The sequence below is a fragment of the Stegostoma tigrinum genome, chromosome 2, assembly GCF_030684315.1.
Source record: "Stegostoma tigrinum isolate sSteTig4 chromosome 2, sSteTig4.hap1, whole genome shotgun sequence".
Classification (NCBI taxonomy): Eukaryota; Metazoa; Chordata; class Chondrichthyes; order Orectolobiformes; family Stegostomatidae; genus Stegostoma; species Stegostoma tigrinum.
In genome coordinates this window covers 34,774,713-34,802,712 of record NC_081355.1, presented here as the reverse complement: position 1 = coordinate 34,802,712, position 28,000 = coordinate 34,774,713, and the positions used below count along the sequence as shown (strand labels likewise).

The following is a 28,000-nucleotide window of genomic DNA, read 5'->3' as shown; positions in this document are numbered from 1 at the left end:
GGTTTATCATAAGATTGCAAGAAAAACAGAAGTAATTATTTCTTTAAACTGAAAACAAGATATCAACAGCATAAGAAAATATTTAGGATCACAGTTATACAGTTCTTTAGTTTTAAGATCTTGCCAATCATACTTGCTATACAAATTATTTTTATTTCAGTTAGGCCTTTATAAAACTTGGCAAATATGTGCAATTGAGACATGTGAAAAGATGACCAATGCAGTGTAAAATTGGTAGAGTGCACAGTAAGGACATATAAACAACTAGGATTGCAAAGAAAACTCAACTATGGTGCAGCTTTCTTACTCCCAAGTGCAATTCAAACTGTGGGAAGAGGAAGGAGGAGTCATTCCAAAGCACTATCAGAAATGTTTGGGGTGTAGGCTTAGGACTACACCCTCCAACATGTACAGGCACAAACAGACAGGTACTGAACATGCAAAAGATGGTCTAAAGTATTTTGATAACAATAAAGTCAACCATGAGTGGAATTTTTGGTGCGATAGGTTGCCATACGATACTGTGTGACATGAAAACCTGACCACAGGACTAGGGTTTTGAGGACTGCCATAAAAAACCTGTGACAGTCAGAAATAGAAAAAAGATCAGCAGTCTACTCAATGAAGCAGTGCACTTGGGAAGAAAAGCTCATGAGCACCATAAATTTCGTAGAGATGTGATCATTTTGGTAATTAAATGCTACAATGCCACCTTGTAAGTACAGTGGGAAAATGTCTCAGGGCAAGAGATTGAACAACTGGGTGAGATGGATCCACTGGTGAAGTCAGTTGTTATATCCTCAAAAGAGAGCAGCTGCAATCCTTCAGAGACAAAACTGATCTAAGAAACTTTAGTGACTCAGTAACGTCTGACATTAGAGTCTGCTACTGAGAAATATAGGGGGCACGTCTTCACACCGTCTGCTATTGATGTGCATTTTGCAGAACGTTCAACCACAATTTGACTGAATTTGTTTACCTCATAATTATGAATTAGAGAACTGTTTGCTTTGTTGACATTTCAATTTTCTTTTGTTTTCTCAAAGCCATGAAATCTTTTGATTGACTTAGTAGGGAACAAATTTCAGATTTTGTTTATTTCATGAAAAGTTACTGGTCCCTAATTAGATCATAAAACAAATGTGGGTTTAGGCTGGAATGAAAAGGGAGTTGCATAAATTGTTGAAGGAAATTGCAGGGCTATGGGAAAAAGGAACAGGAGAGAAGGAAAAATTGGATCTTGGCACAGAAAGAATAAATCAAAAACCTTTTGAATTGCAAACTTAAAACTTTGTGATAAACTGCCATTGTCACAATGTAGGTTTGTGGCTTTGGAACAAGTTAATTCTGTAGGTTTCTCAGAATTTGGGTGTGGAGACCAAAATCTTCAACTCTCAAGGATCGATCCTCGGCTATTTCCTATTACCCTTGCTATTAATAATCCAGTGTCCTTTAATGACATTGTCCAAAGCTGTAGTGTCATATTTCACGTGCATACTAACACCACCATATTCTGGAGCACCACCAACTCTATTGAATCTCTGACTGCCTGTGTTTTCATAATCCTTGTCCAACATCACAGGTAGATGAAATGGATCATAAAGGTTAATAATGACTGCAGTGAAGTTCGAGGTCCACTTTAAAATCAGTTTGCTCTGAATCTCCATCTCTCCACTAAAAAAGAGTAACTTTTTTCTTGTCTACTTTGCATGATTTAAGGTGATGAATATAATATACTTAAATGGAAATTAAAAAATACATAAAGCTCAAAGAAATTTGGGAGATCTTGTGCATAAACTCACAAAAAGTTAGCATGCGAGTTCAGCAGATAGTAGGGAGTAAAAAAAGGTCTTGGTAAAATTGTACCAGAAACTAGTCAGACTACATCTGGAATATTGTGAACAGAAATCCACCACCAGTTGTGCTTTTACAGCTAAACTTACACTGAGGATTTTGATCAGACTGGGGTGACTGGTGCATGCTGCTTTGTCCTCTAGGCAAGTTTTGCACAATCCCAATGGTGAGGAGGATCCAAGATGTCTAGGTAACTCAACAGCTGCAGTAGATGACTAGAGCAGGTTTTACTCTACTATCACCTTTGGTTGCAGTTCACACTGTACGGTCATTATGCTATACATGCTGAAAATACCAAGCTGCTGACATTTTGAAGTTCCATTGTTTAATGCAGACTCATTTCAATTTCAGTTTCATTTCCTGACCTTGGGAAAGCAAGAGTCTCATATCTGTGTTTAATATCAGCAATTTAAATTGCCACATTATAAGTTGGCTTCAAAGGTGCAAGATATTCATTAGGTTTCTGACCCAGTTTTAAAATCTGCATCATAAAGACCACTAGATACAGAGTTACACATGATTTAGAAACTTAACAGGTGACATTTCAATGTATCTATTCCAATTGTTTCATATTGAAAGTGGACATGTGAGGACGAAAACTGACGACCAAGAACGACAAAAATGCAAAAGTTGTGTTTTTTTTAATTACTTGAGAAAAATTAAACCAATGAATGAATATAAAAAGGCCATAAAATTCCAAGCTCTAATACAGTACTTCATAAAAAGGTCTTCTGTCCTGGGGATAAAATGTAATTTTATAAAACAAATCACTGCACAAATACAGAAAAAAAAACATTTTTTAAAAAGGTAATACTATGTACAAATAATTACACCACTAAACCTACACAAAAAAATCTGTTGAAACACAGAAGCACATGGGCCACAAGCACCTTTTTTTAAACTGAATATGCACAAACTGTGAACATATTAGGACAAACCATATCTAATGTACAACTGAAAACCAATCAACAAATAAAAACAAGTGACAGCTTAACTAGCTTATAAACCAAGTGATGGAGGGGCATGTAAATAGGCATACAAATAGACCAGACCATAGATGCTCAGTAATATGCACCTTTTACAACAATGCAAAAAAACTTGCCTATTTAATTAAGCAATAATGGTAGTAGAGAACAAACTCTAATTAGTTTTGAGTATCATCACAGCTCAAATACATTAAAAAGGAAACTTTTACTATTGCCAAAGGCTAACATTATTTAGATGCCTTATGGATATTCTGTATTTAAATTTATCAAAATAAAACACAAACATTATCAGACCAACATAATGTGTTTGTTAAATCTTACTTTGTTAAAAACTTAACCTTTAATTAAAGGTATTTACCAAGTACAATCATGGTTCTATCATAAGAATTTAATTGAGCATTTCAGGGAGGCTACATCAGAGTTTAGCCATTAAGAATGCAATAATACATCATGACCATTAAACCATGTAAACATGAAAGAAACTGCACTAAAAACAAAGAGTCAATATCTAGGCTGTACATGAAAATTAGCCAAGAATACATTGCAAATAGTTCAATTTGAAAACCCAATTTACAGGAATGGAGTTCAATCAATCAATTGTATAAGTGAACAGGCTGTCAACATTCATGGTTTAATTGTTAGCAATTAAGGACAATTTGAAAACATGTTATTTATAAATCAGAACACAATTAAAGTCCAACTAATTATGCTTTCTGTTCTCTCTGCCCCCAGCTACCCCATCCCCATTATTTTTTTCTACTGCTAACAGATGCCCTAATTTGAATTACAGTCTATACAATAGGACTCATGTTCTAGCTGGTAATTACCTTGCTGACCACCTTCTTTCACTACTCCATCTTTTACAAAACTCATCTGTGTATTCCAAATTAAACAGTGCACAGTATAAGATTTGATTATGTATCAGTTGGACACAATTGGCAAGATATGCAGACAACAGCTTCTTACCCAGGACTACAAATCCGATTGTCTACTAGGCACAGTTGCTGGAAGAAGGACAAAAAATCAACTGTTTGAAAAAGAAAAATGTTACGGCATGAAGGAGGTTGACATATCATGTATAGATGGTCAACATTTGATGAACATTTAGCAGATAAAGATTTTGTCCATTTCTGTTCTGATCACAATGTTTAAATGAAGAGTTCAAAATAAAATCACTCATTTTTGAGACTAGATGATCACAGGCATTAAATTGGAAAGTAAAACATAATTTGAAAAATGTTGAGACAAAAGAAAGTGAAATTAGTTTAAAAAAAAGTATTGCAAAAAAACCCGAAAGAGGTTACTGCCATTTAGTTCTTTTTGCATCAGGCATTATTTAAGACCAGCAACTGCCTGTTGCTGCTGCGAAGATCTCCACTGCTCTAAATCAATGGCATCTCATAAATCAGCGAGGGAAAATGAACCAACCTAGCAAAGGCAGTGAAGTCAGTGCTTTTGTCTGAAAATAGAATACTCACATAAAAATAAAACAAACGTACAAGCAATATTCCTGATAAATATCATTAATGTCAAATGGCAATGAAACTTAACTTCGCAACATCTCTTGGTCAGAAATAAAACACATCTGATCAGGCTACAAAGTGCACAATGGATTCAGCAAGTTACAACTCAAACTGAGCAAATTTATAAGCTAATTTAAACATGGTCACACAAAGTCAGTAGAGAGAGACCTGAACATTTCCTAAAAGAAACTAACATCAAATTTTATACCTCAAAAGAAAGAATACAAATTTTGCAGGGTTTGTGAAAGGAAAATCCGTAGCTTGACCAATCTCACTTTTATACAGCACTAATAGATACAATTTTTAGTAACTGAGGGGAAAAAAACCATCCTTGCAAAGCTACTGAAACTCTCCAAGAAGCTCGAGATTTACATAATTTGAAAATCTCAGATTAATTTTAGATTTAAATTGACAGAAAACCACTACATAATATAACAGTTCTGCAGGTGACAGGATAAGTTGCAGATATGAACATTCTTTAAAAAAAAGTCATGGACACGAATGCTATTGACCTAAATGAACACTAATATTAGCTTGTATGGAGCTTTTCAATCTGCAATATGTATTCATCTGTTTTCTGCAAACAATGGTAAGCATAATTTTCTTGCCATCAAGTCTGTATTCAGGAATGATAAGCATTTGAGACTAAAACACAATAAGCAATCTTCATTTAAAAACAACTTTCAACAATATTCAGAAGCAATATTTATGTATCATTGTTAAGCAAAAGATAAATCAATCCCATGCTTGAACAGTACCTAAACAACAAGCTAACCATTAATTTCAAAAACATCAAATGTGTGGTCCACAGATCAGATGACACTTAGCTGTTATCATTTCCTCCATTCCTGTACATTCATTAGCTACCCAGTGGACAATACATACAGTGGCAGACACCAATATCATTTTTTAAAAATTGTGTTTAAAAATTTTAGGATTGACAGGTGAGGGTTGAAAGAAACAGCAGTGCATTCTTTACAGTGCAGAAAGGTAGATTTTAAAAACAATGCAAGACCCAAGATTCCTTTTGATCATAGCTGAAGATAAGTTCAATACCTAAATTATGTATGATAAAATACTCAAGAAAAATAAAGTTTTGTGAAAATGACTTCAGGGGATTAAAATATTAGTAATTATGGCATAGTCCAAGTGATTTGATGATTAGGGATTACAGGTTTAAACAGCAAATTGAGTCAAAAATAGATAGAATGAGATAAAGAGCAGCTACAGTCCTCATTAACAACTATTGAAACTATCAGTTGAGCAAAATAATGCTCATCCAAAAGAGTAAAAGCTGTGCCAGAAGCAACTTTGCATCAAACATGACCAAATTTCTATTTATTTTCTTACCCTGGTGTAAAAATACTTCAAAAATCCATTTTTCCAGAGGAAGAGACTATCACATCAACCAAATTTAAAGTAAAATATAAAATACAAGGCGGACATAAATTATGTAAACTTAGTTGATCAACATTGCAGGATTATATATTAATCTCATCCTGTAATAACGTATTGGCAGCACAATCTATCTTGTATAGTTATCCAGTACTGTTAAACTCCTTCTTGCTTTTACAGAAGGATATATATTTCTGAAAACCATTGGCGAGTAACTTGGCAGCATACTAAGTGTTTTTAAAATGAACATAACAACATTTTTGGCTTCAAGTAGGATTCAAGTTAAACCCTGTATTTAAGTTCCTCTTGGCCTCTAGTTCCCAGCCATAAGAAAATTAGCCTAATTAGAACAAAAGGCACACCTCCCCCCCCCTCAAAAGCAAAATTATCTGACCATTTGCTCTTCATCTCTGATTGTCTAAGAGTATAGTTGTCTCCTTGCATTTATGCCAACTTGTGGGCCACCCATATCTTCACTGCCATTAGATTCATCCCTTTATGCAAGTTTGGGAGAACAGCTGTCAAATATTTGTATCAAGATCACCCAGTTTCAGATTGTGCTTCACTTTCCTTAATTCAGTCATATTGAATCCCAAAAGCACAGATGGTTTGTACTTCATTGCTTTCAAGCAGAGCCTTTGCTTATTGCCAAAGACAAAGGCAACATCATTTTTCCAAAGCCACAAGATTGAAGATAGCATCTCAATTTCTTTATTACTGGGGTACGGTTGCTTATGAAAGTAGTCAAGTAGAAATAGCTTCCTTTCTTCATACGAGCGATCCTCAAAGCCTTTTGGAACCAGAGCCAAGACTGCAGATGGGTCTGATAATGGTGGAGAATGTTTAGTGTTTGCAGAGTCAGTTACTGCCACAGGGGAGATATCAAAATTATTTGCTATCGCATCAGCCTTTATTCGTTTAGGAGGAGGCAATACCAAATCTATCTTATCCCCATTGGTAAGTTCATTATTGTACTTGGCAGTTTCTGGAAACTCACACTTTGATTGAACACTTTTTGACAACATATTACTTTGCTGTTTATTAAGGCCTCTACAACGCAACAGATGAAGAGATATTGTTGAAGTTGTCATGCTATCTGTGTATACACCAAGACAGTGAATGCACTTGAAAGCTGGTATTCTCAGCAGTGGATGTACCATTGGTGCTACATGATGATCTTCTTGCAAATGGTTTTCATAGGTTGTGCTCGACAAGTGTTTTGAACAAAATGGACATTTCGAACTTTGGGGCACTTCTATTACAGTTTCTTCCATATTAATTTCTTCTTTTTGCCTGCACACCTCAATTACTAAAGGTGCATGAGGAGTAGACATTTTGTTTGGAATAAGTGTTAAGTGAATATCATTAGGACCCATTTCAGCTTCTGGCAATTTTACAGTTAAATTAAAACTACCACCATTTATTTCACAAACAGTTGATACTCCATCTTTAACATTTTCAACAGCCTCAAATCTCAATCCTGCATGCAAAGCCTTCACATGTTCAGAAAGTTTTGGGAGATCATGAAATGTCAGAGAGCAGAATAAACAAGTCAGGCCATGCATTAGCAAATGGGACATTAATACGTTTTTATCCATATAACTTCGACAGAAAAGACACTTACTTGTTTGAGCACGCACTCTCTGCAAGTAAGTAGCACAGGCTACAATCTTCTCCGGTTTGTCAGAATATTCTTCAATTTTATGTGCTGTCGCAACATGATTATCATAAGCACTTAGTGGCAGCAACGCACTGCACACTGAGCAACTCTTCCACTGTTGAGCCTTGATATTTTGTGAAGAATAATCTACAGCAGCGGCTGATTCTACTGCACTCTGCTTCTGTTCCCCTACTGCAGACATTACTGTAATTTCAGTGGGCAACTCTTTTGTTTGTTGTTGAGATACAGAAGTAAATGTATTTGTTTGGGAAATATTAAGTGGCACTTGTGTCGTAGAAATCATCGCAGGTTTGTTACTCAATATACTACCTGGAGTAACAGGCAAAGAAAACTGAACTGGGGTTAGAGTGTATGCAGGTACACCATTGATATGTTTGTTGCTTTGAATTAAATGTCTCACTGTCTGTGAATTAGATGGCAAGGCATTTCTAGGAACATTAGCTCCTGCTGTATGATCCACGGTCAATCCCTGCGGCATCAAAAATGCCTGAGGAAGGACTGGGCTTACTGCTTGGATTGTAAAGTTATTCTGAGTGACCTGAAAAGTAGCAGATACAAGGTTAACATGTGCGGGTTTTGAAAAATCTCCAGGACCAGCTGTGGGTACAGTTACTGGAATAACATTGTTTTGCAAAGGAAAAGAACTCATGCTTGGTCTTAATGATCCCAAGGCTACTGGTTTAATATTTTGAGGAAGGGTCAATATATTAACGGCCTGTTGCACAGCTGCTGTTACAGGTGATCTCACACAGGAAGTTGATGGTACAGGTAGGGTAATGTTAGCTGTTGATTTCACACTTGAAAGTACTGGTCCAACTGGTCTGATACTGTGTGCTGGTGAAGCAGTCTTAACACAGGAAAGCATATGTCCTGTTAATTTGGTATTAAGTGATGGTACTGCTGATCCCACACTCGGGAGCACTGGCAGAGAAACACTGCTCACTTGTGCCTTAGGAGCAATGTGTAGCCTAGGGCTTAGTTCTGCCATGTGTCCAATTGTAGCTTTTACAGGACCTTCCACTTCTTTATGTCTATCCAGAATGTGATATAGAAAGGCATCATAGGTGACCATTTTCATTTGGCATCCTTTACAAAAATACTTGTAAACAGAAAGTAATACCGGTTCCTCCACCTCACCAATGTAATTATTGACTAAGTTGCCAAAGTGTGATAGAAAAACATGTTTCTTCATGGCATACAATGACACCTCTTTGTATGAGCATACCCTGCAAAAATAAACAGGCTGGACTAGGGTTGACATTTTGCCTTGAAACATTTTGGGTTGGATCTGTCTTATTTGATCTGTATTGACATGGTTAACAGTGTTGTGCACTTTCCGAGAATCAGAATGAAATATTTTAACATGCTTTTTCATACTCTTGGGATGAGAGATAAATGTGCAATTAGGACAACTAGCCATCAGTTCTACATCCATCTCATCCTCATGGGAACATCGCATATGACTTTTGTAAGCAGAAATAAATTTTGTTGAAAAATTGCAAAGGCTGCAGCAATATGGTTTTGTTCGGTAAGCCTGCAAACAAGAATAAACACATTTTTAAAAGTGAATAGAAATTAGGGAGATTTATACAAGACTTCTCACAATTTAGGACAGTTCAAAGCATTTTACAGCCAATAAAGTACTTCAGAAGTGTGGTTATGTTTTATGCAGGAAACACAATCAATTTATACAAAAAAAAATTCCAAAAGCACTAATTTGATTTTTAAAAAATTCAATGGGTTAATAAAAGAATAAATGTTGATTAAGGTATCCAGGAAATCAGGAAAATTGTTAGTGTTAATACTTCGTAGACAGGACACGCTACCATGAAATCTCTTTGTACTACTTACTCCAAATAATAGGTGCAATGCAACATTCTTGGATGTGACTTTCTACAACAAGTAGACTTTATTCCCAACAAGATTTTGAAAAGTTGGTTTCACAGAAGTTTAAGTTGCGCATATTAAATGACATTAACAAAGTCCTATTGTAAACATTACTTTTAAAATCAACCTGTTCTGACAGGTTATGATAATCTGTGCCAGGTGGGATTTGAATCCAGACCTGGCCCAGCAACAGGGATACTAAGACACAAGACCACAGATTTGTAATTTTTTTTTAAAATCAACCCATTCTGAGACAGATTGCATACCTGTTTTTCAAGCATTGTTACTTTGACAGGATACAATCATACAGAATGGAAACAGACCTTTCAGTCCAACTTGTCCATGCTGACTGTGTTCCCAAACAAAACTAGTCTCACTTGCCCGAGTTTGATCCATAGTCCTCCAAACCTTTCCTAGTCATCTATTTACCCAAACGGCTTTTAAATGTTGTACCTGTACCTGCATCGACCACTTCCTCCAGCAGTTCATTCCACATACAAAACACCTTCTCTGTGTAAAAAAGGGTGCCCCACATATTCTTTTAAAATCCTTCTCCTCTTCACCGTAAAAATACATCCCATTGTTTTGAACTCCCCAACCTAAGGAAAAGACCTTTGGTATTCACCTTATCTACGCCCTTCATAATTTCATATACCTCTAGAAGGTCACCTCTCAACCTCCTACGCTACAGTGAAAGAAGTCCAGCTTATCTTTTATAACTCAAACCTTCCATTCCCAGCAACATCCTGGTAAATCTTTCTGAACCATCTCTGATGTAATAATATCCTTCCTATACCAGGGCGACTAGAATTGTACACTGTACTCCAGAAGAGGCCTTGCCAATGTCCTGCACAATCTCAACATGACATCCTAACTTAAAGATCTGACTAATGATGTCAAGCATGCTAAATGCCTTCTTAACCACTCTATGTGTGATGCAAATTTCAAAGTAGTATGTACCTGAACCCAACTAAGATGATAATGGATTTAAGACTTACTGAACATATCACAAACTCAACGCAGGTTGCAACTTTTATCCTTCTTAGAGTCACAAAAGTTGCATTAACAAACGCAAGTATTCACTTTCTTAAGTGCATACATTAAATCTCAAGCAAACACTTGGGGTTACCTTTGACCTTTTGATTGGCTGCCACACTGAAACATCATTCCATGTTGTGTTTTTTACGTAGTATTCTCCTGGATTATAACTTCTAAATTCCTGGAAATATATAAACATTTTCACTAGTAGCAAATTGGCATTTACATAAGTGTTCTACTCTGGTGTTTTCAATCCACAGCGTATATTAAGAGTCAAACCAGTTAATTGATAACTCACAGCAAGCAAACAAACACAAAATGTTAAGAAATAATGCATATACCCAAACAGACTTTCTGGTATGACATTCAGTGATATTCTGGACCAGACGCAGCATAGTACATGCCTGGAGACATCAGGAAATGAATACATTCAGCAGAAAAGAAACACACAAAAATGTACCTTACTTCAGGTTGTTTGTTAACCTGGGCGACTTTTTTTTTTTACTTTGCTTATAATATTAATTTTTGAGTCAATTGCTCACACATCAAGAAGGACGCTTAGACATTTACACCTGAACCGTATCAGTACAGTGAGGACTGCACAAAAATAAAAAAAGTTACAGCAGTCACTTTTCTGAAATTCAGGCCAGACAGTATTAAAGCAAGGTCGAACAAGACCTGATAAATGGCTACTAATGTTATGCACTTTAATTAAGTTCTACAAAACTTATAATGCAATGCCTTTTTCAGTAATATTGTTCTATTACCGCTCTTCCCCAACCGTGGCATAGATTGGGTGATTTATACATATTTTTCATATTAATTACTTTAAATTTTTGAATTTTGAGTTGGTAACATATGGTTCTTTTCACATGTCTAAAGAATATATCTTAACTTAGTTATTTCTGTAACCAGGACGATTTCTTTTAAAATAAGTTGAAGGGAGTAGCTGCTGGAACTGACGTGATTTTATTTACCTCAGGAGGGTTTACACAAATGAGGTAAACAATTGTACATTAAAAGGTTCGGGACTTTTATTTTAAACTTCAGGAAAATACCTATAGCTTGGAAAAAGGATTTTTCTCCCCAGTGTGGGACAGTTTTATGGAAATCCTTGGATAGCGATGGACATATAAAGCAGAATTCCCGAGAATGGGAGAAGATGGCAAAGCTAGATTACCTTGAGGTAACGAGTTTAATGATTGTCCCAGACATACAGGTTATTTGAAACTGAGAACATTTAAACTTGGGTGCATGAAAGATCCAGGAAAAGGATCAGATTTCCCAGACTGTGACCTGAAGTCAGTTAAGTTCAGCCTGTTGGTGGTGGTAGAAAAACATTTTTCTCTCATATGAGTACTGTACAAGGGGTATTTTTAGGTACTATCAAGAGTACGTTGATGTGATTATACTTTCATCACATGCTTCAAAGTATTTAAAGGTGTACAAAGTGTAAACAGGTTGGTCTATTCTATTCAATCTTCTTTTTTCCCAACTTAATGAACTAATTTTATTGTTAAAACCAAAACTGCAATGTTGTGTGCTTATGTTTCAGTGAAACCACGTCAGTACAACCAAAACAAAACATGACCCATTGAGCCAGATTTCAATCTGGAATTTGACTTGCCCGGTAATAACATCAGCGAATATCACAACGAATCAATGTTTTGAGGAAGTAGACCATTCAGCACTTTGAGCATGCTCTATCATTTGATAGCTTCATGGAGCTGAGCTAATCAAAGGTCTTGACTTTTTCTCCCCCTTCTGTGCCCTATATATCCTTTGACTCTCGTCAATCAATAATCTGTCCAACTCAGCATTAAAGGCAATTAATTGGAACAAGGGGCAAACATCCTTTCAGCATCTATCCTGTCAAATGTCTTGAGAATCTCAGATGTTTCAATAAGATCCTCTCTAATTTTTCTAAACTTTGATGGATACATAGGCCCAACTTTCCTGGAAAGATAATGCCTTAAACCAATGAATCAATTTAGTGGCCTTCTCTGACTTGCCCGTTTATTAATTTGCTCATGGGACTGTGGAACAGGCCAGTAGCTATTGCCCATCTGTAACTGCCCAAGGCAGTGACGGCGAACTGCACTGAACTGCAGAAAACCTTGGTATGTACACATACCCAGAGTACTAGTAGGGAGTCAGTTTCAAGAATGTGAACCCACAACAACAAAGAAGCAGCAATACAAACATACATATACACACACACACACACTAAAAGTGCAGGGAGGCCATTTTATCTCTTGAGCCTGCTCTGCCATTCAGAAAAGTCATGGTATTGGTTTGCGTCTCAAATGTCATTCTCATCCACCCTAATAATCTTTGCTTCCCTTCCCAACAGTAGTCTTTTCATAAAAACTGAAACAACAGCAGATGCTATAAATCAGGAGCAAAAACAGAAGTCACTGGAAAAGTTATCAGGTCTGGCAGCATCTGTGAAGAAAAGTATCAGAGTTAACATTTCGGGTCTGGTGGACCTTTGAATGCATTTACATCCTTTCTGAAATATGGAGACCAAAGTGCACACGGCATTTAAGATACAGTCTTACCAATGCCCTGTGAAATGAATAACATCTTCACTTTCATGTTTAATTTGTTTTGTATTAAAAAGGACAGCATTCCACTTGTCTTAGTTATTTGCTGTACATACATGCCAACTGTGCCTACTGCGCTAGAACATCCAGATCCCTCGGCACCTCAATTCTGTAGTTGCTACCAATTTAAGTCTTCACATTTTACCATATAATACTCCCACTGCTAGACAGCTCCCCACTCATAGATCTTAAAATCCCTTGGTGTGGAAACTGGCCCTTCGACCCAACAAGTCCACACTGACCCTTGCAGCATCCCACCCAGACCCATCCCCTTATAACGCACCTAAGCTACACATTCCTGAACACTTGTTTAATCTACACTCATCTGTTATGTCCTCTACACAGCACTCTCCTACCTGTCTTCTCATGTGAAAATTTAGCTACCATACCTTCAGTCCATTCATCCAACTCATTGATATAAGTTGTAGAAGTTGATAACCTAGCACAGACACCTGTGGGAGTCTACTCATCACATCCTGCCAAACATTTTTATTTCCATGCTACAGTGTTACTCTCCACATTATTAGCTCTTAATTTGCATGGTAACTCATGTGGCATCTTCTCAAATGCCTTCTAGAAATTCAAATATAGTATGCCAACAGTAGCGTTCTCAAAATGTTTCACCTCAGGGGAGGATGAATTTCAAGAAAAAAATCCAAAAGCAGTAATTTTGGTAAATGAATATTTAACAAAATTTGTTAGTTAATAAGTGTCATCACAAGTAAACCCTTGAAAATTTGTTTTTTGTTAGGAAGCAGAACTTGAGAGAGACTAGGACCCATATCCTGATCACCATGGTAGAGGTTAGGACTGGGGTCAAGGTAAACATTTGAATGAAACGTTCTACGTCAAGTGATGGACACTGTGGCTGGCCAGGGTAAAGGAGCACGGGAGAAGATTTCTGGAAGCAGATCACCTGACGAAATCCTTATGTCCTTGATCACTGTGTGGCTAGGTTTTTGAGGAGGAAACATTTTTCTGTCTGGTGCCAACTTGCTCTCCCAATCCCTCAAACTCATATAGAATTATTTGTACACAGGCACACATACAAACAGAAACTGTCACTCATGCTCACAGACTGATATTCATGAGTTTTGTTGCCTTGCATTCTTGGTGTTTCCCACATACGCACATTCTGCTCTCTGCCACACTACACTGCTCTGGAAACTAAAACCTGGTCAGCGCTGCTTGCCTTCCCACTGCATGCTGTGTCCAATTACAGGATGCTTTTCCCTAGGAGTTTTCTGCTGATGACTTACAAGTGATGGCTTACGGCACATGCAGGTGTGAAACAGCCTATGACTGGACAAACAACTATACAATGCCTGGTGGACCACAGATACATCCTTTGTGAACCAAGATATAGCTGTTGGACAAGCCTGGTCCACAGGCACAGCATACTACTCCTTTCAAGGACTCCATCAAATCAGTTAAATAAGATTTCCTTGCCAATAAACCAGGCTGATTCTTCCCAATTATCTTGAGGTTTTCTAACAAGACTATGGCCACACACAATGATAGCTGTGAACTTCTCTCCTGTGACACACATCAAGCTAACTCGTCTGTAGTTTCCTGTTTTCTGCTCTCTTCTTTCTGAAGGGCAGGAAATATGTGATATTTTCTAAAGCTTTGTCCAAATTGTTAAGTAAAATTTACACCCAGAGCTCTTATGTAGTAACTTTGATGTGGCACCTCGTTACATAGTTTACAGCAATCCAACAACAATCATGCCTACAGGTTTGGCTTTATCTATGTTGATTCTTACTTTCTCAAACAACTTTAATAACACAATTTCACTTTCACAAAACCATGTTGACTCTGCCTCATTAAGGTGTTTTAGATGAACTACTTTAACCCCCTTAATAGGCTCTGGTATCTTTCCTTTGACAGATGTCAGGCTAACTGGCCTGCAGTTCTTATTGCCTCACTCCTTTCGTGAACAGTGGAGTCACGTGTTATTTTCCAATCTGATATGACTTGCCAAAATTTAGGGAATATTGGAAGATTACAATCAATTAAAATCTACTATCTTAATAACCACATCTTTTAAGACCCTAGAATGAAGTCTGTTTTTCCCCATGACTGTAACTGCTTTAGGTTCCTCTTTTTGTTTCACCTTCTGAATCATTATTTCTAGGATGTATTTGGTATGTTTTCACCATTTCTTTCTCCCAAAGTTTTACTTTCTCCCTTTAGTTACTCTTTCTTTTTAATTACCTACAGAAAATCTTATTGTTTTTACATTTTTAGCTAGCTTTCTCTCACATCATTTTTCCTTTGAGTCATTCTTTGATTTCCTTTTTACATTCCATCTGATCTTCTAACATGCTGTACCTATCACTGAAATGTATATTTTCCTTTCAATTTGATATATCTTTAACTTCCCCAGTTAATCACCAATAACTTCATTCTTCTTTTGGAGTGTAGTGATTGTAATGAGGTCAGCAAGGTGGACTTCATAAAATGAGTTCCCTGACTGAGGCTATTAGTCTGGTCCAACCAAGGAGCCCTCCCAGACAGATAACAACAGCAGTATCATACACCTTGTTCATCGAGAACTGGGTCAATGTTAAGGACTCCACATATAAATAAAGGATGACTTGGTGACAGGATACCAGCATGTGGAATTATTTCAGTGGTGATGAGAGTGGGGTCAATGATATAAACATGCAAACGTGCCTACTAGCTGAAGTTCAACTGGACTTCAAACAGGCAGCACATCTGGCTTTATCGTTGGAAAGTGCGACAAGTGGAACATTTGAGTTGCAAGGTATTTCAACAAATGTGGACACCCTCGCCAGTCTGACTGAGCCTGGGGAACATCACTTGAGTGAAGGGATAGCTACACTCAGGACCTATCCTGAACAGAGGAACTCTAGGTCAGCATACAGAAAACCCCAAAACAAATGCAAGCATCTGCCAAACAGTTAAAATTTTCATCAGGATCTGGGCCGGCAAGCTATTGTAATTGCTGCCAGCATGTGGACTTGAGACAGCAAGACCTAAATTGAGTAAGAGAACTCAGAGGCCAGTATCCAGGAGGGTGCACAACCTGGAAAGTTCACCTACATCTGGCTTGGAACATCCAAACCAGAACGAATCAAAATAAACATCTGGTTAAATGGTCACCTAGTTCTAATGGAGGTTGATACCGGCGTGGTTGTTTGTCATCACAGAACCAGTCTTTTACAAAGTTAACTCTGGACTCCAACCCTTAAGCTTGCACAAGACCTCAGCTAGACTGAGAATCTATCAAGGGTACAATTTCAGTTCCAGTCTCTTACGAGAAGCAGCTGGTTCAGTTACCACTGATTGTAGTAAATGGCTTGGGTCCAAGTTTGATGGGGTGGAATTGGCTGAGTCACCTCCAATGGCTCAACATTTTTGATTTAAAAAATTGCTCCTACCGAGTAGTCTGAAGGCTTCAAGACTCAATATCAAACTCAATAACTGTAGGGCTTGAGTACCTAGTCCCATGTCCTTATCCCAGCTCTCAAACGCCAGACCTTGTCCTGGCACAGCTGCTATAACAAACAACTTATTTACCAGCTGCTGATGCTCCAGATTAGCAGCCAGCTATTGATTCTCCCAGACTGACCTTTACTCATTCCTTTGTCTGCCCAACTATTTTTCTCTCCCTCTCTCAGCTCCATTTCCAACATTTGTTTCCTCCTGTCCCACCTACCACCCCGTATTCAGCATACATAGCACTTCCTAACCACAATCAGTTCTGAAGATCACTGGGCCTGAAACATTAACTTTGCTTTCTCTCCCGAAATACTAACAAGCCTGCTGAGATTTACAAGTAATTTCTGTTTTTGTTTATACTTGTTTTAGCTCCCTGTCCTTCAATATAGCACACGCTCTTGAAAATTCAGGTCCCAGCCTTTGCCAGATGTATACATGAATGCAATATCACAAAGTCTGATCAGGTAGGGAATTTACAAAGACTTCATGCTGAGGAATACTAATAAGCTAGTGCATTCTAAAAAATCCTATTTAAATCCCTATATTACCAACTTCTAGGAAGATCAACCACTAGCCAGCTGAGGCATAATAACACACAAGTAAAACCACACCGGAGGTTATCAAATTACCGATATCACAAATCACTGATACCACCCTTGCTCTCCAGTGAATGTTATCCAAGACTGAAAAATGGTTAGAATAGACATAACTTATGGAAAAATATAAAACACTAAATTTTAAATTTAGATAATTAAGTTAGCATTAGAAATTTACTTGCTAGCTGTATAGAGGAACGGTTACTTTTTAAATTTTCTATAGATATCCTCATTACATACCTCCAGTAGTTCTTTACAGTATTCCAGACCAATATCGGACAGGATCCTTTTCACCTTCTTTCTGGATTTTCTGATGGTTTCTAGCTTGGTAACAGGAAGTTGATACATTTTTACCTTGACTTAATAAATAAGGAAATGAAGGTCAGCACTAGGTTAAAACCAGATTCTTTGCACTTTTGAAATGTTTAGTCCCAAGTGAGGCCTGGTCAACAGGATGAAAGCACTTTTGCTAATCTCACCCATTAATTGCTTTGGCCTAAAATTAATTTGCACTCGGCTTAGGTATTTATCAATGCTGGTATGCAGCAACAATTTTCAAGTTAGCAATTTCACTCAATGCTGCAGTTGGAAATTAAAAGTCATTGCACTGTTACAGTAAGAAAAACTTTTCAAGTTGGGCTTAATGCACATTATATTATTGTCAAATACTCACTGTGCACGTAATTCACTCACCAGCATTAACATCCTTCACAATGATGGACATAACTTATTGGACTCAAATATAATAGTGGATTATTCCCAACACTACTTTTCATCAGACATTGACAAGTCTCTCTCATCTGCATGTTACATTCTCATCCCATGGATGGCTTCCTCACTCCTTTACTGGCTGCTTCATAAAGTCAAAAGGAAGCAAGATCTTACATGGCAGGAAAAGATGGTATTACTTTATCTACTCTCCTTTTCATATACTTATAGGAAAAGCTCTTGCAGTCTGTTATTACTTCCCTGGTTACTCATTTTCTTTTCTCATCAGCATTTTGTTCATCCTTTACTGCTTTCTAAAACACTAAATGTTCAGGTTCAATGGTATTTTTGGAATCATTATAAAACTAATCAGATCTTTACGAGATTCAACAGTATTACTAGCACCGAGCACCAAGCCCCAACAAAATACTCTCCACTTGCATGAATGACTGCAGCTCCAACTTCATAAGAAACAGCCTGCATGATCAATATCACATTTACCATTTTAAACATTCACTTTCTCCACCACTATCACAAGATCACTACAGCATTAGAATCTACAAGAGTCACTGCAGTGTCCTGCCAAGGCTTTGAAATCACTTTCCTAGTCTGCAGTCACGAAACCCAGAGCTGAATGTCTGACAGGGCAAAACCAGCAGTACCAGTTACCCTCCAAGATATACACCATCCAGACTTACAGATTAATGTAGAATCGTTAGAGTACAGGAGTATCCATCTTGATTCTCTGCAAGAACACATCTAGTCCAATTCTACTAGCCTTCTTCTGCAGCCTTGCAAATTTAACTGCAGGTACTTAACAAATTTCCTTTTAAAAGCCTGAAGTAAACTAGCCTTCACTACATGCAGAATCAAATGTAAAACCACTATATCAAAATCCTGGAACTTCCTAACAGTGGTGGCATGATGAAACTCTTATTGTTTGAGAGCCTGGGTTCTAAGGTAGAACATATAGCTTCAAGTGGAAAGTGTAATTTTATTGTGTGTTAAGCAGGGCAAGACAGATTTTAGTTTCATTTTAGATTTCTTCTGTGTGCCATTAGAGTGTTGGGAGATTTGGTTAATTTATATGCATTTTAATGAGGTGTTTAAACCCTTGAGGTGAACAGCTCAATGCAACAGGAAAGAGTGTTCTAGTTCAGTCAGAGAGAAACGATCCACAACTGCAGAACAGTAGTTATTAACTTTCTAAGTAGCCTTGACTAGAAATAAGTTCTGAAGCTTTAGAAGTTAAGTTCCAGAAGCAGAAGGCTGTTGAGGTGTCAGAGAGAAAAATTCCTGGCAAGGCTATTAAAAGACAGCAGTTTAAAGAATGCATGTAAACTCACAAGACAGCTGAGTCAACAGCTTTTTATAAAGGGGCCGAGAGAAAAAAACTCAACTAAATAGCATTGAGTGAATGCATAGAAGTTTGCTGAAAAGGAAACCAATTAAAACCATGCCAGCTGAACATGGAGAGTTAGCACATCGACAGTGATGAGTCTTCACTGAGACTTGGGAGCCAGTAAGTTTGTTGCGGAAATCTTTATTTCTGACAAAATATTTCTGTATCAAAACTGTTTCAAATGGTCCTTCTATGTACCATAGTTTGTGAATTGGTATATAAGAAAGTTTTATGTTCCTTTGTTAAAAGCACACCGGTAAACTTTTACAAACATATTCAGTGACTGGGCCTTCACAGTAAACGAAAGTAAGACTTTAAAAAAACAGCTTATCAAGCTGGATCTCACTGTGGGACTGACTTATCTAATATTACCATTAGCTGGAATTACTTCCACTGAAGAAAGTACGACAAACAGCAAATTTTGTTATAAACCTGGCTAAAAGTGAAACGCTAAAGCAGATGTAACCTATTTGGACCACACTGTGGAACAAGGCCGGGGGTGCACACACACACAAGCAGAAGTAAAAGCAAATTGTGCGGTTACTCACGCCCAAGACAAAATGAAAAAAGTTGTGTTACATACCTCCACAAGCAAGTTTTATCTGAAATCTGTTAATTTCAGCATTATAGTGGCTCTTTTGGTAAGTCTTTTAAATTAAGAAAAACTTAAATAGGCAAAATATACGCCAGGGTGCCTTTGACAGACTGAAAGCTGTACTCCCTAGTGCACTGATTTTAGCAGCAATAAATAATCCTAAGCCCCTTAAATTGGCTGCTGATGCCAATGAAGACTGTACTGGTGCAGTATTCTAACAAGAGGAAGACTTAGAGACTGACAACCAGTGTTTTTTTCACGAAAGGTGAATTCATGCCAACAGAAACTTTCAACGTCAGAGACTTTTAGTTTGACACTGGCTTTACAATACCTTGAAGTCTACATATCCAACAACTTTGCAAAGACTTACGAGATAGCAAGAACTGCAGATGCTGAAGTCAGAGTTAATACAGTGTGGAGCTAGAGGAACACAGATCAGGCAGCGTCAGAAGAGCATGGAAGTCGATATTTTGTGTTTACACCCTTCATCAGGACTCCAGCATCTGCAGTTCTTGCTGTGTGAGTGACTGAAAACGCTATTGCAGAGCGTCCTCCAAAGATGCCCGCCTTGAAGAAGTTACAAAGACTTATTTATGCTAACCATAATCTATTAACTCAGCAAGGTTTCATATCAAAAATCGGAGATGGTTTCATGGGAGTTTAACGCTAAGACCACAGAGTTTAAAAATCACATTGCAGGAAGAAACAATATCATAGTCAAAACTAATTTGTGTACAATATGATTGCCATGAAAGAGTTTTGCACATTTAAATTTAGTGTGTTTCTATTGTCAAAGTGAAGGATAGCTACACTGAGATGAGGGAACTGTAACTGAAAATGAAAATGCATTTCAAAGATATTTCATTTTTTCCTGTTGGGAGATAAAATGAAGGCTCATAATTTATCACTGATGTTATTTTGTGCTAAGAAGACGACATGGATTTTAGTTTCACTAGATTTGTTTCATGACTGGCACCAGTGTTTCTTGAGGTCTGCTTTGTTTACATGCATTTTAAATAAGGTCTTTAAACCCTTGGAAGTGTATAGCTCAGTGAATTTGCAAAAAAAAATTACAAAAAGGATCAACGGCTCAGTGATGAGCAGTGCTGCTTCACAGCACCAAGGTCTAGGTTCAATTCCAGCCTTGGGTAACTGTGGGCGTGGAGATTGCATGTTCTCCCCACATCTGCTTTAGTTTTTGCTGGGTGCTCTGGTTTCCTCCCATAGTCCAAAGATGGGCAAATTAGTTGAATTGGCCAATGCTAAATTGTCTGCTGTGTCCTGGCATGTGTAGGTTAGCCATAGTAACTCAGGGATTATGGGGATATGGCAGGGCGTTGGATCTGGGTAGGATGGCCCTCAGAGGGTTAGTGCAGACTCAATGGGATGAATGGCTTTTTTCCACACTGCAAGTATTCCATGATTCATTCTTTGGTTCTATGAAACTGCTGTCTCCCTCAAGACAGAAGTCTAGTGACATAAAGAAGTCCATAAAGAAGTCCCAATTGACTTATTGGTCAGCAAGTCAAAGATCCATGAACAGAAGGCTGTTCATGTACCAAAGAGGAAGCCACTCTCCTAGGCTATTAAAAATGCAAGTGTAAGGAGCACGTTAGAGAAGAATGAGGGGAGATCTTACAGAAACATATAAGATCATGAAGGGAGTAGGTAAGGTGGAGGCAGGGAGGTCGTTTCCGCTAGCAACTGAAACTAGGACTAGACAGTATTGCCTCAAAATATAGGGAAGCAGATGTAGGACTGAGATCAGGAGGAACTTCTTCACCCAAAGGGTTTCCAATCTGTGGAATTCCCTGCCCAGTGAAGCGGTTAAAGCTAACTTGCTGAACGAACGTTTTTAAGGCAAGGTTAGATAAATTTTTGAACAATAAAGGAATTAAGGGTTATGGTGAGTGGGCAGATAAGTAGAGCTGAGTCTCAAAAAGCTCAGCCACAATCTTATTAAATGGCGGGGCAGGCTCGAGGGGCCAGATGGCCTACTCCTGCTCAAAGTTCTTATGTTCTTATGTTAAGTAGTAAGTAACCAGAGCGAGCAGCTTTTTTTAAAAAAGGGTCTCAGAAAAATACGTCAACTAAAAAAAATTGAGTGATTGCACAGAACATTGCTGAAAAGGAAACAAATTAAAAACAAGCCAAAGGAACAAGAAGTTTTAGTGTGAAGACAGAAGTGATCCTTCACTGAAGTTTCAGAGCTGTAAGATTGTTGTGGGAGTAAAATGTATTGAAATTTTCTTTCTGATGTTCACAATAAGACTACTTTATATGGTTCATGTAATAACACAAATTTATTACAAACAGGACAAAAAACGACACTGTTCAGTGCCTGACCCATACTGTAAGCAAAAAGTAAAATAAAACTTATTGTCTATAAAGCCAAGTCTCATCCTCCAATCTGGCTCGAGCGTTACAATCAGAAAATGGGTACAACTCAAAAGGGGTATACAAAAGGGTTGGGGGCTCACAGGCAATGAAGGATGGGCAACAACGGCTAGCCTAACAGCAAGGCTCAGGTTCCATGAATAAAGCATTTTACATATCTTTATATTCTCATTCCCATGTTAAGTACCCCTCAGTCTCACCAGCATCTGTGTTGTCCTCACCCAGTGCTCAATCCAAAAGGTAACATGACTGGACAATGTCCACATCTACCTATCCTTCTCCAACTACTTTTTCCTCATCAATTCATTTGCTTACAAAATGTAAAAGCACTCAATGAAGATGGGAGTAATATCTCAGAGGTTACCTTGTTAGTAGTGTCAGCAATTAGAACGTTCACACTTCTGAAGTATGACCAAACCCAAGAAAGGTCATTGGGAGAATGTTTGTTTCAATTCTTTTGAACACTGAATTCATATTGAGAAGACAGTCAGCTTAATGTTTTTAGCTTTACAAAAAAAGCAATTGTTAATGAACAAATACATCAATATCCTTTCTACACATAAAATGTACTTCTGTTCTTCATTTAACTACATCACCATATAGTGTAGCAGGACTAGAAGGACTGTAACATGTTTTTTCTTTAAGCAAATGCAGAAAATGTTAATGAGCAAATACATCAATATCCTCAGCAATATATAGAAAACAAAACCAATGAAACAAAAACTGCTGGAAGATAGAAGCTTTATGCCAGCAGTTAGCCAAATAAATGGTATTGAAAATTTGGGAGTGGAGGGTCACATTCTTCTAGTTACTACTGCAGCCTCTGTTTATTCCAAATGGACAAAATTATCTACTGGTTCAGGAGCAACACCATTCACTTCAATTATCACTCTGGTTTCTTCAAATGTATCCCTTCCAACTTCCATTCTCTTTTTTTTAAGGTATTCATACACAATTCACATTTATCAAAGAAACTAAACATTGAAAATGGAGTGTGTTACACTGGAACAAGGAAATATTTGTCCATTTAGAGCAAACAATGACAGAAAATGGCAAAAAAGCTAGAAGGATAAAGACAGCCGAAGCGAGTTTTATGAAAAATGAAGAATGTCACAACTAGACTGCCCAAATTTAAGAAAAAACTCAATTTACCGTGATCAAGTTTCCCACATGCCTTAGAAAACTGAGGAGAGATCTTTCGGAAGAAAATACAGGTCTTTTAAATGCGGACGCTAAGACACAAGCTAATGATTATTTTTGTCGTATGGTCTGTAAATGGAAAAGGTACTTGACATTCTTGAAAAAATGCCTAAAATGGTGGCACTCAGGAGAAAAAAAGTTAATATTTTGGACATTTGATCAGAGCTGAAAAGCTACGCAAATCTCTTTGTAAATGGAGCACAGCATAAGAAATCAACCTCCATATACTTGGATGATGAACGTCAGAGCGTTCGCAGACAAGCAACAGTAGATGTCAAAGAATGGCACAAGACAGGCAATAAAGCATACATGATGTGCCGCTTGGCAAGATTATGAAGCAGAGAAGCAATAGAAATTCTTTGTTTCTGCAGTTGCTTAAAGAAAAAACATTTTACAGTCCTGCTACACTATATGGTGATGTAGTTAAATGAAGAACAGCAGTACATTTTATGTGTAGAAAGTAATTTCTTACATCGATCAGTAACTGATGCAAGTTGTTGCAGAAGGTAGTTAACCAACGGCCAGTCTGGGTCACAGCAAAAGTGCTCTCTTAATCCCAGGACTTCACAGTTTGCTGATGAGAAAATACACTTTTATAGAGAGCTCAAAAATGCTTCCAAGTCATCAATTTGCAAAATTATATTGTTCATTCAAGTTTAGTTAAAACCTACAAGCATATCATTTCTACACTGAGTTATCGTACCTCAACAAATTTTAGAAGCTGACCAGCAACCAAGAGATAACTAATTGAAATTACCCACAAGGAACACAGCAGAATTGAATGCCAGCAAAGATTAACACAGATGAAACGGCAGTCAAGCTAATGATTTCATTGAACTCTTCAGAAACATTATTTTTGTTCACTTGTGGGTCATGGATACCACTGGCTGGGCAGCATTTATTGCCCATCTCAAGCTGGCCCAAACTGGTGGTGGTGAGCTGCCTTCCTGAACCACTGCAATCCACATGCGGCAGGGAACCTCAACTCTGCTAGCTTTACAAATTACAACGATGGCAAACTCCCCTCTGACTCAAAGTCAATAAACGTGTTTTAGTCTTAAATTACTGCACACTTCTCCAGTTATCCCCATATTTCAAACAGTTCAAATGTTTCCACAGCACTGAAATGACACCAAATAATCACCAGTCCATTTGTGACTTTATGATGCATTAGACTTCAACAACAAACTGCTCCATCCTCCAAAACATCCCTTCCATTGTTCAATTTGATGGTTCCTTTAGCTGGGTCTACTCAGCTTGGCAGAGAATATCATGTAATGCCACTTGCACATTATTAACTTTACCCTGCAATCAAACTCTAACATCCTTTTTAACTTGCTGGTGTGAAAAAAAAAGGACATCTAGTGCCAGCTTTTTGAGTATCAATTAAAAGAGTAAGGCTCCCCAAACATTTTGAGGCATCCACGGAACATTACATTGTTCACTCAAGTTTACTTCAAACTTACAAATGTATAAATTCAAGATAGAGGACACCTAACTATTTCAATATAATTTCTCAACCCCTCCAATGTCAGTGCTGTCAGATTCCTTGCCCAACGTGCCAGATTAGCCATAATTTCCTATGAATACTGAAGCAGTTGTCTTAGTCCAACACTATTCTCTAGCCAATTCCAATCCCTCTCCATCAGTAACGGGCATTTGGTCAGGGGATCATACCTGATTCTGGTATTGAATTTGCTTCTTGTGGGAATTTGGTGCACAAAAGGGAAAGAAGTGCCTCAATGTTTAATACAACAAGTAAATTATGTCAAGTATTAATCAGATTTATCAATAATAAGATTTCAGTAACAGTTGCAAGGTTTATTGTTCTGGCAAGTTGTTTTAGAAGTAAGAGAGTTAATAAAAAGAAATGGCAGGGATGCATCAACCCTGAGAATCCATGTCCTGTGCAATTCCGGGACACGTGCAATAACCAGATGTGTAGCAAGTGTAATCAGTTGCAGCAGCTTCACCTCCACATTTCAGACTTTGAGCAGCAGATGGTGTCACTGCAGTGCATCAGTGAGAGAGAGAGAGCTGTGTGGGTTTATAGATATAGTCACTCCCCAGCTCAACGGTACGCAGGGAGAGGGAATGGGTGACCACCAAGCAGTCAAAACACACTAGGTTGGTAGGACAGGGCATGCTCAGAGTACATCATGGTCTCCAGCCGCTGTTCAAGTTTGAACATTGATGAAAGGTTGGTTTGACTGGGGACTACAGTCAGACCCAAATTCAAGGCACTTCAAGGTGGCTCAGCTGTAGAGGTTGTACAAGGAAAACTGGAAGAGCTACAGTGATACGTATTTCAATAGTTAGGATGGAAACCATATAGGCCAGATGGTCTACACCTGAACTGAGCCATAACAGAGGTCCTTTTGGGGTGTTCTGATAGCGCTAGGAGGGTTTAAAATTAACTTGACATGGCTACAGGAACTAGCATATCAGAGAAAGGTACACAAAATTTGGCAGAGGCAACGCTAAAATTAAGAAGTTAGTTAATCGGAGAGGTCAGAGTAATGAGAAACTAATGAAGGGTATATCAGGGTTACCTGATATTCTGAGGAAGGGTCAATGGACTTGAAATGTTAACTCCGATTTCTCTTCACAGATGCTGCCAGACTTGCTCAGCTTTTCCAGCAATTTCTGTTTTTGATACTTATGAACAAAGTTTGAACTCATGGAATAAAAATAGTGACATTAGCAACAGAGGCACAAAATTAGCTGAGTGACAAAAACAGAGCAATGGATAATGGATGTTTGACATAGTGTGGCAAGTTTTCAATTGGAGCTTCCCAGGTGTTTGGGCCCTAGCTTTCCCAGATTTATATATCAATGATCTGGATCGATGGTCTCCAAACTGCAGACCCTGACTGGATGGTTGACAGTCAAAGAATACCAGTCTCAGCCCCTCATCTTCCTCTGAGAATTCTGCAGTACAGAGAACATAGCACCAGTGCTCTAAGCTGTGTTTGCAAAACAAAATTCTTATTGCTGCATGACATCTGCTTCCAGAAGGTGCTGGTCACCGAGAAGAAAAATTATGGAGAACCCTACCATGCCCTGCGTGCAAGACCCAAGTGACAGAAGCCAATCTGGAGCCCCAGAAACAATCCTTTGAGTCAATATATTTGAAAGTAGCCAGCAACACTGCAGATGATCAGGAGCTACAGATCCAATCTGCAGCCATGGTGATCACCAAGTAATGTCATGAACCACAAGGTGAAGACAGTAGAGGGAAAAGCAGCTTTCAGAGCCACATTTAAAACTCATGATTGGGTGCAAGTACAGAATTCAACTTTGATGTTCAATCAATCTTAAAACTTGGTGCAAAAAAAACCTTCACACTTGGTTGTTTATCACACCTAGTGCACATTTCTAACCCAAAGGTGTGCTCTTAGTTGCAAGCTAGCACGTACTGCTAGACTGGCTTTTACTTTTTGCTAAAATGTACAATCTCATCAAGCAATAATGCGACCATTTATTAAGAAATCAAAACTTCCACACAGAATGGGAAATGAATCTCTGTTAACAGTTGCAATGAGCATTTGTTTTATATGTCATCAAAGCATGTCAAGTAGTATAAAGGTAATTTGGAATAATGACATACAGCAAATTTAAGGATAGTTTTCCCTTGAACAGTATGCTTTGTACAAAGCTGAAGACCAGTTTGAAAGCTCAAGTCATTTTTCTCTCAACCAGCAAAAGATAAGGACTGCAGTGAAACATGATTTCACATTTGCCATTTCTTGGCAAAACACAATGTATAATGTACAGGTGGCAAAGTAATTAAAGATACAATAGCTGTGGCTGCTGACTTTTTATTCACTTTAAAACAAAGAAATAATAACAGCAATCCAAAGCACATCACTTGATGCTTCTACAACATAAAAATGAGTGTCATCTTTGTTCAAAGGTGTCTTTCAACAACTACAGTAGCACCTGAAGTACTGCGAATGCTTCACACTGTAGCTCGATGAATCCGTCGACATGATACAGCCCAGTTGATTGCTTTTGTACGCATGCTTTTTAAGAATAGTACTGTGATAACTAAAGAGATCTTCTCACCCTTCTGCCCTTAAAAAGAGAACAAGAGGTGAGAATATCAACAATCAACTCAAAAGATATGTGCTTAAGAAAAACATATCAATCAAGAAGCTGGTTTCCATTACAATTGATGGTGCACCAGCATTGCTTGGCATAAATGCAGCCTTTGTTCTATTTTCCAGAACTCAGAGTTTGTCTCTTGTGTCAATGATCACTGTATAATCCAGTAAAACCTTAACAAGTAAATTTATGGACAACATTCATGCAATGAAAGTCATTGTTAAGGCCTGTAAACTTGATTCAAACAAGAGCCCTTTGGCACTACTTGTTTAAATTCTTACTCAACAAACTCTATGCTTACAGCAAACTATTCATCCACACTGATAAGAGGTGGTTAAGTTGAGCAAAGCTGCTGTAAAGATTTAATGCTTAGAAACACCACTTCTTTAAATCAAGGAAGTGTGTGTGCAACGAGGTGTCAGACAATGCATGATTCCTCACAAAACATAACATCAAAATTGAATGAGCTGAACTGCGAATTGCGGGGATGGGATTGGGGTTCGCAATTATCAGTGCTGTGAATGTATTCAAATTGAAACTGGGTCTGCATTCCTCCT

At 37.9% G+C, this 28,000-nt stretch overlaps 1 protein-coding gene across 20 annotated transcripts in view; it reads right to left on the bottom strand.

The window, feature by feature from the left end:
• Positions 1-2,544: 2,544 nt before the first annotated feature.
• LOC125446315 (activity-dependent neuroprotector homeobox protein 2) overlaps positions 2,545-28,000 on the bottom strand; it is a 37,434-nt gene continuing 11,978 nt past the window's right edge. For 16 of the 20 annotated variants that reach the window (XM_048519813.2, XM_048519860.2, XM_048519893.2 and 13 more), the window contains 4 exons: positions 27,279-27,413; positions 17,275-17,393; positions 10,456-10,545; positions 2,545-8,973 (listed from right to left, as the gene is read on the bottom strand). In XM_048519813.2, the coding sequence (XP_048375770.1) occupies positions 6,280-8,973; positions 10,456-10,545; positions 17,275-17,382 (2,892 nt within the window). In that variant the 5' untranslated portion in view covers positions 17,383-17,393; positions 27,279-27,413 and the 3' untranslated portion in view covers positions 2,545-6,279. The remainder of the gene's footprint in view (positions 8,974-10,455; positions 10,546-17,274; positions 17,394-27,278; positions 27,414-28,000) is intronic. The other 4 variants (XM_048519912.2, XM_048519954.2, XM_048519962.2 and 1 more) reach the window with 1 other exon arrangement.